We start from the raw sequence: 13,720 nt of genomic DNA, 5'->3' as shown, positions 1-13,720 counted from the left end.
TAACCTGTCTAGATCTAGTTGCAACCTGTCCCTCTCCTCCAGCATGCCCACTTTTCCCCACATCTTAGTGTCATCCACAAATGTGAACAAGCTGCTTTTCACCCCCTTGTCCAAGTCGCTGATGAAGATGTTGAACAGTGCGGGCCCGAGGACTGAGCCTTGGGGGACCCCACTTACCACATCTCTCCAGGTTGAAAAAGACCCATCCACCACCACTCTCTGGGTATCATCTACATGATGATACAAATGTAGCAAATCCCCTCTGACTTTAACACTGCTTCATCCACGGTTAAAGTTAAAGGAGTTTTGCTATATTGGTATCACACCACAAGTAATTGTTAAAATGTAACAGCTGTTGTATGCTCTTGTTCAGCAGATCTCCTTTTGAAATTGCTCCCAGTATAGGTGTGCCCATACTATTCTCTGACTGCAGAATGGAAAATGGTTGTTTTAAAACCTCCACTAGTCTATACTATCCCCATCACAATTGGCATAGCCAATTCAGAGGATTTAAGCCACGGATTATGGTAAGAAGTCATATTACTATCAGTTGCCACTGTGCACAACACAATGAAGTAGAATTGGCATTTATGGGTATATACAAGCATTATATTTAGATCACCCTAAGCAAGGTTAGGGTGATCTAAATGTCTGTGCAAGAATTCACAAGGCTTGGGTTGCCCTAAAAATGAGACACCTGACTGAAAGTTAAGTCGTTTCAGAGGTGAATTAACATTAGATCAGCAAGGGGTTAACCCTGTGCTACTTTTATCCCTGCTGACCCTGGCCAGGCTATTTTTACCCTCCAAGACCAACTACCACCCCCAAACCAGGCAGCCCCCCATGGATCCAGCAACCCCCTCTACAGACCCACCAGCCCCTTTGCAGCTGCCAACTCCCTCCTGCTCCCACCTCACAGATCCACCAGCCTCTACTGATCCCGCCAGCCCCTCCCCTCTACCAACTAATTTACCACAAGCTGCTCATCTTCACCCCAGCAAGCATCCATACCTGCATGCATGGATCCTGACTCAGGTTTAGGGGAATTAAACTAAGCCACCTACTAAACTAACCCTGAGCCAAGGCCTGAAAATGCTTGTCTGTACCCTATGTTGAAATCATTTCAACAGTGGTTTATTATAAAATAGCTATACGGTACCATCTATCAAGTGTGGTCCAAGCTATCAGTCAGGGATTAGCAGTCTTTGTTGGGACACAGAGGTACTTATTAAGAAAGAATTTATCAGCATTATGCTCACCTTAGTGCTGAATCCATGAACAAATATTATCAAGGATAATAATTAACATTGAAGCCTAAATGCATAAGGCATTCATTCATGTAGACACAATAATATTTTCTGTGAATGATCAAAACAAGACCAGCAACCCTGGATATAGCTGTTGAAATTTAGAGATGCTTACAAAAATCCTAACTGGGATAGATGAAAACCTCTGCCCAGTCAAACACTTATTATTCTATTAATTTCTAGCTCTGGAATTTTATTAAGGGGTCCTCAAAAACCTGACTTTTCTGGGCATTAGGCTGAACAGGGCTTTAAGTAATATAATCAAGTATAATATGGATCCAATTATCTTGAATATGTTGGGAGACTTCAAACACTGGAATAAATTAAATCTTAATCTCTGGGGGAGGATTAGTGAAATAAAGATGACTGCAACTCCATAGTTTAATTTTGTCATGCTTATGCTTTCACTATATACCTCAGGGAAATATATTTCCAAAACAAGGAGAACAGCATTGGATTTTAGATGGAGTGTTGGCAGCCAAAATTTAAGGATTACTTATACTAATAGTTGAAGCTCAGAGTTGAGAAGACTATTTCAGTGGGTGCTTCAGCACTTTGGGTCTTGTAGGGAGCACATAGGAGCTGCTCATGTTTGATTACCTCTGTATTTAGATGTGCAAATTCAGGCTCTCATGTTTGAAAATGCTTATCCGGGGGTTGTTCCTCTCTTAACTGACTGAATGGAAGGGACTTCCTGAGCTATCAAATCCTCTGTGTTAATTGTTAATCAAAGGAATTACGCAAATTGACATTTCAACCCCTCACCCACAACTATGATGAACAACACCCAAAACATCAAGAACATCCTATAATATGGTAAAGTAAAAGCAGAAGAGATGAGGGAACTGGTCAATGCTTTGCCACTGCCATGATGTGGAAAGTAGTTGGTTAACATATGCTCAGAAGGTCCTACAGAAAAAAGGGACCATGACACTACAAAGCAAGATAAAAATCCCTACAGTCCATGCCAATGAGTATTTTCTTTCTGACCCCAGATCTGGCAACTGGTGGGTTCCTTAGCAGAATAACAAAATCCTTTGCCAAGAAACTCAGGGTTTTCTGAGCAAAGGTCACAGAAGATTTCATATCAGAAATGGGATTAGATCTTTGCCCTCTATTGCTTGCTTCATCCAGTCTACCTCAGGTTAACTCTATGTCCAGAAGTGGAGGTTAGCTGCTCAACAGAGGAGGTGGCTCCATGAAAGAGCTTCTGGTGGCCTGGATAGCAGTGCTCCCATATTTGTTAAAAAAACTGGGGACAATTGGTATCTTCCCCAATCCAGTAACAAGGTTATGTTTTGTTTTGTTTTTTTCCATATACCATATGCCAGCTCTGGGTGGCTGCGAGGAGAAGGTAATTTTTAGGGAATAAATGACAAGCAACTCACCTTCTTCAGCCATTAGTATTAATTTACTATTCCAAAGCTGTTTTCACAAAGAAGAGGATTAGATCATTACTTTTCTTAAAAATAAATGAAAGCCAAGTTCTACCTTTGTATTATTTGTTTCAGTAACAGGACCCTGATTTCACTAAATTAGAAGGCTAAGTGCCCCTGTGCCTAACGTTACCCTACTCCAGGATTCTACTTGGGGAAACCCCTTTGAGATAAAGAGAGCAGTAACTGAAAGAGGAAGTGGTGCAAGGATGGGAAGGAAAAGAATCCAGTCTCTGGATGCCTTTAGACCTAAGATTAGAGCTCCATGCCATAGTTTAAGTTAGAATTGACTGCCCCACAAACTGGGGGGCACTGTTTCTCAAAGCCACTGGAATGTACAGTCTATTAGGGAAGAAAACCAAGGCAGGAAAACAATCTCCATTAACATGAGTTTTTATTTGCATAAGGACCCTGGGTCTCTGATTTGGGGAAAACCTTAGGAAAAGGGAGGTCTCTTTTTGACTCCAGAACAGACCATTTGAGGAATGAAAGTTAGAAGGTTTATAGAAGGACAATAGCTTTCTGGGTTATTCCTTTGACTTGTTACAGACCCCCAAATTGGGAAAGGTCAATGTCCGCTGCCTTTGTTAGCCAGCAAGGGCTGAGTCGAAAGAGGGGGTAGCTCCCACTTCATGTTATAGTTGGGTATAGGGAAAAAAGCAAGTACCCAGACACAGAGGAGACTGTGCACTTAGGTTAGTAGGTTTAATCAGTTCTACAAACATTTCCACAGACACCTTCACTAATATTTTCTTACCCTTGACTGGGTTCAATAATAGCCATCTACCCTTCATCCCACCTGAGTTTACCTGGTGAAAGTTCTACCCAAACCTAGTTGGCTCATTTGGCTAGCACCATTAAGGCATACCAGCTTCTGAAACCAGTGGCCTAGAGGGGAGCAATTGCTTAGCATAATGTTTGACCACCCTTGAGTCCACAGTCTGAATGACCAGGTACCCATCTATACCTTCATTGATTGAGGAGCAATCTTGGGCATATACTCAGAGCAAAACTCAAACTCACACATCTGGATCTGCAGACAAACACCTCAAATGTGTTGCTAACAACTCTCTTCCTCTCCCCTTATCCTAAGGTAATTCTAAACGTTGCATCCAACTCACTGGTGTCAAAGACATCTGTGTATTCACTTATTTCTAGTACAACCAACTCTATGACATAGTCTCAGAGCACAAGACTGGATACAGGCTGATTCTCAGCATCAAGAATTGGTTTCCTGAACAAATGACATGTACATGAAGTACCTATCACTTTGACACTATATGTTGGCTAAGGTGAAGGTGAGGTCAAAAGAGTATTGAAAATATGCTAGTCTTTGAGAGAGGAATTGGTAAAAACATCAGAGCCTGAAGGAACAATCAGTTCTTTTGAAGAAAGAAGTTATTCTACTTCTGCATAGTCACACCTTTGAAATTTTAATTTCACTATTGAAAATCAGATATAAGCTAGACTTGACTACTTGTTCTGGCATTGCTTTCAGGTGCATATTCAGCAATGGTCACAGACTATAAATGACTTGGACCCTGAGGTGCAGGGGGAATAGGGATGACATGAAGCTCCATTTGTTAGAAGCTTGGTCTCTGATACAGTGCTCTGTAAAGAGTCAGAAAATAACAGGATAAGCTAAAGACAAGATTGATGCTCAAAAGGGAAGTGGGATGTCTCCTGCTATAACACCATTGACAGGAGCTATATGGATTATCCTTTCCTTAATTTAAGCCTAGATACACTATTCATATAAGTCCTTTTACTTTAATTTGATTTTATCTGTGTACTTTTAATAAAACTTATTACCATTACAACCCCTATGGTTTCAGAACGTTTGGAAATTTCATACAGACTATCCCAGAGAGGTGAAACAAGCTTCAACTTCTCATAAGCTGTCATAAAGAAAGAGTGCCTAGAGCTTATTCCTGCTCAAGATTCCTGGGCATGGAGTAGAGGAAAATTTCTTATGAAATATGTCACTATCAAGGCTACAATTCTCCAGCTACTTAGGATGTACCTAGGGACTGAACTTGAGAACAAAGTTACCCTAAAAAAAATCAGCAGAATAGACGAGCTTCTGAAAGAGAGAAGCTATACAAAATGCACAAATTCTTAAATAAGAATTCAGTTCAGATCATTCTGATTAATGTTATGGAAGCAAGAAACTAGGAATGAATATATTTCAACATCTTGGACAAAACTTTGGGAAACTACAGCTACAGAATTCAAATATTTCTTGAAAGTATCAATTCATCTATAATGTTTATGTCCAAAAAAACCATTACGTTGGAAGTGCAGGAGTGGACAGTGAGAGAATAATGCCCATTTGGAGATGTAAAATCACGTACAAACTTAAAAGGAAAATATTCAGTTCTCCAAATGCAATTATAGAAGTAATTGTGCTCCAGACCTCTGCATAATAAATTATACAAAAAGAGAGAATCTGGTACTTCCTTGACAAACAAAGTGTGGATTAAATTAGCATTAATAACAGCTAGAAATATCATACTAGGACTTTGGAAAAGTGAATCAAATCTCTCACTTGCAGAATGGACACTACCTTTATCAAGTTCAACAACACACTTGGAAGTATTTTATAAGATGCTGAATAGGATGAGGCATTTTAAAGAAATACAGACTCTATCATTTATTGAGGCAGAAATGAAGGAGGTTGTTTACTTTGGAAATGATTTTTAAGAGGACAAGCATAAAATCTGTTCTTTTTCGTCTTAAAATTAATAACTATAGTGAGAAATGAAGCACACATTAAAATTAAATTAAAAATAAATATGCATAAATCACCATTTTCATTTCTCTCAGATATAACCACGTTTCAGGGTAGACAAAAATATAAATCTGTGATGTCCATGTGCCAAGAGCAAGAATTGAGAATTCCCCCAACAAAATACTGAATTAAAACCCTTCAAAGACATTGGACATAAACTACTAGTTATGACCACTATATGCTTGACTAATTCACTCTTCTTATGCTTTAGGTTTCTCTCCTTGTACAAACCATTATATATAGACACATTATATAGCGACTCAAACATTACACCTAACTTGCAATGTAAACAGTACAGTTTATCAAGTTCAAGTAACGTGGAAACCATAGCAAAGCTCAGTACAAGGAGTGTCTGTGCTGTGCTTCACAGCCCTGAGAGAATGGCTAAGCTGGCTTTAAGGTACTTTTGCACCCTTGAAATCCTGGGACATTAGGGGATTCCTAAGGGACATCTGTGTTATTCTGACAGTCCTATAGGCCTAAGGGTATGTCTTCGTGACACAGTGCAGCAAATCAGATTCTGTTTATGACAATCTGCCCTGCTGAGTAACTTCTCTCTAGGGCCTGCTGCATGTAGAGCCCAGAATTTCTACAGTACTGTGCCATACAGTTTCTGTAGCTCCTCTGAACCATGGCTCAGAAGACAACCTAGCAGATTTCTTTCACAATGCAGCAGAATTCTTCCCTAGATGGAATTGTGGCTTTTATAATCCCTAGATATGCTGGTAGCCCTTTTATCCTGGCCATTGGGTGTGCAGACACAAGGATCTCCTCAATAATTTTTGTCTAGTGGGATAAAGCAGACCAAACAGTAACTAGGACCAAAGAACCAAAGTCTTGTTAAAAATGAATATCATGTCTAGTGAGTCAGTGGGAATACATTCATCATATATATAATGGTATTTCATATTCTGTCCCATTAAAATTGATACATAAAGTGAAAAAGTGCATTTCCATGCTTATCTCAAGAAAGACAGCAAGTTTATCTAGCTTCCAACTATGTAGCTTATTACAGTTGGAACAGTGCCTGTAAATCTGTTGCATGGAAATATGCAAGTCTCTCTCAAAACTCAATCTGTTGTAAGTAGATTCTTGTGCAAGGCAATATATTTAAGATAATAATACTGCCATAAATCTTGGTAGAGATTTAGAAGAGAAGAGAAAACAAGAAATAGAAATGTACCAATGGATCTTCTACAGAGGAGCATTTCCAATGTAGTACACCTGTACATACTCTGTACTTTGTTCTGCTGTGCAAAAAACGGCAGCAGCAAAGTTATGTAACTCACTAAAGGAAATATTGTAGCACACAATACTACTACTTAACAACTTCAGAATACAGGTTTCGCTCGCTTTATGAGGGTTCTGTATGTGTGAATTCGCTCTTATATGATGACCCTTTTTATACCAAAAATTTGCTACATGCGAGGTAAAGTCACTCTTAGGTGATTAGTGTGATGGAAGCCCACAGTTGGCTACTTTGTGCAATGCATTGTGGGAGTGATGTTCACTAAAATATAGTCTCCTTTGTGGATCTGTGCTCCTCATTCGTTGCCTGTGACACGTGTTTCTGTAGTTGCCATCCCCATTATGGTAACGTTCACCATCACCATGTGCTTGTGCGTACTGTCTGCTGTTGGTGAGTACCAAAATTGTATTGTAAAAGTGGTGGAAATGGGTCTGGGGGTCAGTACAGTTGAGGTCTTGGAACGTATCCGTATTTGTTACATTGTAAAGTGGGTTCCCTTTACGTGAATTCGAGTTACACACCTTTTTCTAAGAATGCATGTACAGTATAAACCGAGGGAAACCTGTACTATAAAGAAATACCTTATTTATGTGACACTTCAGCAATTTTTTTAGATAGACAAAATGTAATAATATCCCAAATTAGATCATAGCCAGGAAGTTAGCATTAAAAACATTATTCTGTGAAAAGCTCTTTGGGAGCTTTAATGACAGCAAGCAGCAGAACCTTGTCTTTACATATCATGAAAAAGACACCTTGGGCCATTAGCTTAGTACCGACTCAGGCTGGGTACAAACATTCATTTCTAGTGATGGAAAATTTCCACCACTAGAAATGATTCAAAGAGAGGGAGCAGTACAGGTGTTCAGACTGCAACAAACCCCTGCTCCTTGCACTTTCCCAAAACTAGGGAGATCCCGGGGACAGGAGTAGCGGGGGCAAAGCCCCCAACCTGCTTCTTGCTCTGGGGACTGTAGTAAAAAGTCGGCAGGTGTTGGCACTATTCCCTCTTGTTCGGGTCCTGGGTACCAGGAGCTGAGTGGACTGAACCCCACAGCAAGCCCTCTGCCCACTCCGCACACCTGGGACTCCAGCGTGAGAAGCATGTGGGTGCTCTGTCCCCCACCCTAGGGAGGGCTTCCCCTGCCCCAGTTCCTGGCCCTACAGGCTTTAAAACACTGCATGCACTGCCAGCTGGGCAAGCTGGAAACTGGGTTGGGGAAAGACTCCTTGAGCTTCCTGCTATGCAATCCCAACTTCTTCTTGCCACGCATGCTACCCAGCTGGGTAGCAGAGGTGGCAATTTAAAAGCTGGCAGGGCCAGGAAGTGGGCTTAGGAAACACCTTCTCAAGCCCACTTCCCAGCTCTGCCAGCCTCCCCTGTCCATGATGCCCAGCTGGGTGATACAGACGATGATTTAAAAGCTGGCAAGGCTGGGAAGCATTCTCACTGAGTGAGAAGCAGACAGGGGACTGTGATGCTTCCTGTACTTTGCTCCACTGCCCAGGAGTAAAGTGGAAAGGGTGGTGGGCAAAGCCCCCTGCCCACTTCTTAGTCCAGAGACTCCAGTGTCCAAAGAGCCAGCTAGAAGCAGCTCATGGTTGCTTGTCCTTCCTCTCCTAATATACAGGAGGTACTGAAGCTGCTGCTCCCTGTACCTTCCACTGACTTGGGTGACTCCAATGTCAGGAAGGCATGGAAGACTTTCCCCACAGCTCCACCCCTCCTAGTCCCTAAGAGAAGTTAAGCCAGGCAAAAGTTTACAATGTTTATTCTCCTGAGAGAGATGCTCCATGAACTGACTTCTATTGAAGTTGATTAGAGTTGGATTAGAGTTGGCTTATTTTTCTCTCAGAGCCATCACTTTTGGTTTGGGAGAAAGAGTGTGAATGTTATTACATCTTTGGTTCCTACAGGGAGAATAGTGACTCTCCCAGTAGCAAATGAACATCTGTATGTGGCCTCAGAGAGAAAATACCTACCCATCAGATCAACAATACAGCTTCTTACAATGCACAAGATTTTCACTTATATCCCACCTGGGTTGACATTGTTTAGATTATGGGAACTGAAGAGAACCAGAGACTGGTACCAAAAGGCATCAGATCACTTTATCAGCAAAGTAAAGCAATGGCCAAACTATAATTTATGCTGTACAAAATATATATGAAGTTGTACTTCGAAGAGTCAACATATTAGTTCATTATATAGAATTCTACTAACTATGCAGTATGTTCAGGTGAAATCTTGATCCTACTGGAGTTAAGAGTTTTGTCACTAACTTCAATAGGACTAAGATTGCCCCCCAGATGATCAATGTACCTAGTTCTGTACAGTTATGAATGGGAAAAGTCTGCAAACACAGTACTAAAAGCCTCTTCTTGGCTTGGGTAAGCAACACTTCTCATCCCTTCTTCTCCTACTTAACTGGTGCAGTGACAGCTGCCCTTCCCATTTCAGTCTACATAAACTATTGGTTACAAAGATTTCCTACCCATCCCCCACAACTATAGCATGACAGTACTTCAGAAGAACCTTAGAATAACAGAATGATAGAAATGTAGGGCTGGAAAGACCTAAGAAGACCATCTAGTCCACCCCCCCAACTAAAGGCACATTCACCCTGATTAAAACATCCTAGAGAAGCGTTTGTCTAAACTCCCAAGGATAGAGATTCCACAACTTCTCTAGGTAGCTGTTTCGATGCTTGACCATCCTCATAGTCAGAAAGTTTTTCTTAATATCCAACATTAATTTCCTCTTGTTGCAAATCAAAATGATTACTCCTTACACTGTTCCCTGTGGCTACAAAAAAAAAGTCTATCACTGTTTGCTTTATAACTACTCTTCAGGTATTAGAAGACTGTTATCAAATTTTCCTACCAGTCTTTTCTCCAGACTAAATAATCCAAGCTCTTTAAACTGTCTTCATAAATCATGTTTCCTAAACATCCTAAACATTTTAGCTGCTCTTCACTAGATTCTTAATTTGTCCACATCTCTTCTGAAGTGCGTACTCGATACTGGACACTACACCAGGTCAGACTCATTAGCAGAATCGCTAATAGAGAGGAATCACTTCCCTTGACTTGCAAGCACATTCCTATTAATCCAATATCCTTTTGTCTTTTATTTTGGCAACAAGAGCACACTGTTGTGCAAGGAGTAATCACAGTTTCATTCCTTATGACAAAAGAAGACTGGAGAGGAGTGTGTAAGGGAAGAAAGGCTGCCCCCTTCCATTCTTTCAAAAGCCGTAGCTGGAGCAACTCTGACTTGCACTATTTTGATGACAGTGGATGTGCCTACGTATGTGCTTAGGTCTGGTGTAGAATAATTAGCTGCCCAGGAAAGCGTTACCATCTCCGCATACGATGGTATTGAGTTGCTGTAAACTAATTAACACCGCCTTAAGATTGTACTGTTGGGGACAGTTCTATCTGACAGTGGAGTAATTAACTGCAATTAAACACACACCTAGATGCTGACTTTCAGCACCCTCGTACCCCTGCCAGCTGCAACATCACCTGGGCCTAAAGCTGACCCCCACATGCCCTCTGCCAGCCCAGGCCTGCTATGCCTTGGCTCAAATTGCTGCCATCCCAGGTACATGTGTAGATGCTGCACCTGGGAGTAGTTTACTCTGACTCAAACTGCTCCAGAGTTTACTGCTTTGCATTAATTACATGTGTAGATGCACCTACTGTCACTGCCTGACTGTAGGCCATCTCATCTCTGAGGCCGTGCTCCTCTGCATGATCACCTAGCACAGTCCGAAGATTAAACCCCAAATCTACCCATAAACATGTTAACTTATAGAGCTATCAATAATCTCAATTACTCTTTTCACATAATCTCCTTGAACAATAGTTTGAGAGCAGGAATGTTCAAAGACCTTAAGAATCCCAAAGTCTGAGATGTTCCAGTTCTAACGCTGCTCTTTACTCCAGATGTCCAGTCTGATCTTAGAACTGGAAAAGTTCCATTGCCTGAAGTTGTGAGGAAGTAATTATTTAACCAGGACTGTAATATCTAATTACATGGCTATGAAAACAATAAAAAGGTGGTACAATACTATACACATTCTGATACTGTTCAGTAGGACTGCAGCCTTTCATACAGTCTTAATGCTGCCACATAGAACAACTTCTTTATGATGGATGTCCAAAAAATGTTCCATGACAGATTACCAAATATATATATGAAAATGATATAACAGTACATGTCAGAGCAACCTCCTCTTCCTCCTTCCCCCCCACCAAAAAAACACAACAACCAAACAAACCCTGATGCTTGAAGGTGTTTTCCGTCACAAATTAAATACAGCACAAGGGTCATTTTTTAAAAAAGCTAGTTCATTAGAGAAATAGGGAAGAGATTATTTATCTCCAAAGTGTTAAATTGAACTTGCTGCAAAATTGATCAGGCCTCTCCACACTCGGAAATACCCTACGGCAATTATTGATCTAGAATGGTCAGAGTGCTGTGGTTCTTACACTCAGTACTGAGAGAGAGAGCAAGAAAGAGTGGGAGGAAAGGAGGAAGGAATTAAAGTCACTCTAAAATATTTAACTTCAAAATACACACATCCATTGCATAAATGAATGCAGGGACTGTTACAGGAATGTATATTAGCTTACATTATCTACAGGAAAACATACCTGGCTAAATTGAATGCATCATCGATCAAACCTGCTCGATTACTGACTGAGATAACCTGTAAGGAGCAATCAGAAAAATGGAACCATTTAGGATGATAAAAGCAGCCTAGGCTCACACATCAAAAGCAGATTTTAAGGATGAAACCAAGAGTTTACCTCGTGGTTCCTCATCAGTTGGTTAATTAACAGCCTCCAATTCCTAATGTCATAGTTAACCCTGAAGTAGCCAGTTTGATTGATGTTACCCAGCAACCAAATTGCCTCATCTAAGGCAGGAATTCTGTGGTATTCTGGAAACAAAGAACAGTATATGGGGGGCAATTAAATATTTTTAAAAATATATTCAAAAGGAATTTAACACTCTAAAAATACATCTTTTCCTTATTTATTATTTATAAAAGACATTATTACAACATTTAAAAGAACAAACAGAACACTAATAACACAGTTAATCCTTTAAGATCATAATAACTTTCAATATTTGAGTTCTACCTGAAGTAATGTAAAGGGGTACTTGGACCCTGATTCAGCCAGTTGACCTTGCAGATAGATCCCTGCTCGTGAGGATCCTGTTACAGGTTAGGGGCCTAGAAGATGCATTTTCTCAATGTATTCTTAACTAGAAGTCAATTACCCTTTGAAGATTTGAGGTCTGATTTTGTTCTCACTAGCTCAGTTTTATTAAAGTACAACTCCAACAACTTCAATGGAGTCGCTTGTGAGAGAAGAATCAAACTCTTGGTTTATAAATAACACTTAAATTACTGTGGGCCTAATCAATGGAAGTAGTATTAGGTCCTTTGTAACCAAGTTTCTAAGTGAGAGTGTTTTCACTAGTATAGTTTGTGGCTGCTTGCATCTGACAGGCTCTCCTTTTGATTTAAACCAATTAATCTTATACCAATTAACCTGTTTTTTTCCTCTTTCAATAATGATTTAGTACATGATTCTGCAAACATTTCTACATGTGCTAACACTTGCTTTTTACAGCATTATTCACATGATTAAAGCTAAACATGTATGTAATCATTTGCAGAGACTCAAAAGCCAGAATTAATTAAACTCTACATTTCAAACTTCTTTGACTGCAAGAAATGCAGGATCAGACTCCAAACATCTCATTAAAAGTCCTTTAAATCAGTAATCTTTTCTGATCCAACTAATTATTACTATAAAACTAGGACTTGCTATAAAATCAAAGGTGTTTTTTTTCCTTATGTCACATAACAAAGTAGTATAATATAATTTGTTTGCACAGTCCTGATAAAAGCCACAGCCTAACATTTGTTTTCCTTGTCATCCATTTTAAAAATAAATGCTACATTCAAACTTCTTACGGACATAGCTTCAACAGGTAACTGATCAGTATGCCTAAACTGCATGAAACGAATGAAAATACGTGGCAAACACATTAATGTGGTCTAACACTTCACCTATGTCACCTAATTCTAAACATTTTGCTATGCCAAGTTGTTAACCTGTTTTTTACAAATGTATTGGGTTTTTTTGTAAAGTAATAAATGAGTAAAACTATAAATGAAAGTAACACTTCCATCATAACGGTAGTTTTACTAGCACAGAATAAAATACACAAAAATAATCATTATTTTAGGATGTAACAACAGAGAATGCCGCAAGGCCCCAATTCTAAAAACATGTAAGCACCCACATATTTTTATACATATGTAGTTTCCTTATACATAGAAGTTGAATGTATGCAGGAACAACACAACTTTAGCACTAGGAGAAATATACTGATGTTAAAATATTTTTAAAAGGACAAGGCTTCTTTGTGATACATTTTATTGGACCAACTGTATAGTTGGGAAAGCTGCTGGACAAGATTTTGGGAATCAGTTGCCCTTCCTCCAGTCAGGAAGAAGCCTTGCCTCTAGGACATATCCTGGAGCATCCCAGCTACAACTCTAACCCTACTACAGTCTTTTCAAAATATTTTTCTGAAGCTGAAAAAAACAGGAGTAACTCAATTGTTGCTTAGAATGATTTGAGTACCTGTATACATTAGCTTGTGCCAGTTTTAATTAAGCAGTTTAGTGAAACAGGCTAATCTAAACTGGTGCAAATAAATGTGGAAATTTATATTTTGGTTTAAAATTAGTTACATTGGTTTGACTTGTTCCTCTAAATTTATCCATCAGATTTAAATTGACTTAAGACTGTCTACACACAAAGTTGTGTCAACATAAATGAATCAGTTTTAAAAAAACACCTTTAGGTAAACTAATGAAACTCTGCATTTAAACCAGGTCTTGCA

The 13,720-nt window shown here is 39.6% G+C and overlaps 1 protein-coding gene across 1 annotated transcript in view; it reads right to left on the bottom strand.

Annotated features, from left to right (window-relative positions):
- Positions 1-13,720, bottom strand: part of TRHDE (thyrotropin releasing hormone degrading enzyme) — a gene marked incomplete at its 5' end in the record, with an annotated part of 416,585 nt that overhangs the window by 67,311 nt on the left and 335,554 nt on the right. Inside the window, 2 exons of the mRNA XM_019515785.1 lie at positions 11,446-11,501; positions 11,602-11,735. Of these exons, the coding sequence (XP_019371330.1) occupies positions 11,446-11,501; positions 11,602-11,735 (190 nt within the window). The remainder of the gene's footprint in view (positions 1-11,445; positions 11,502-11,601; positions 11,736-13,720) is intronic.

This window comes from Gavialis gangeticus, unplaced genomic scaffold, assembly GCF_001723915.1.
Source record: "Gavialis gangeticus isolate Ggan-Ray unplaced genomic scaffold, GavGan_comp1, whole genome shotgun sequence".
In the NCBI taxonomy this organism is placed as follows: Eukaryota; Metazoa; Chordata; order Crocodylia; family Gavialidae; genus Gavialis; species Gavialis gangeticus.
Note: the sequence above shows the minus strand (reverse complement) of the source record. Positions and strands in the feature narration are given on the sequence as shown.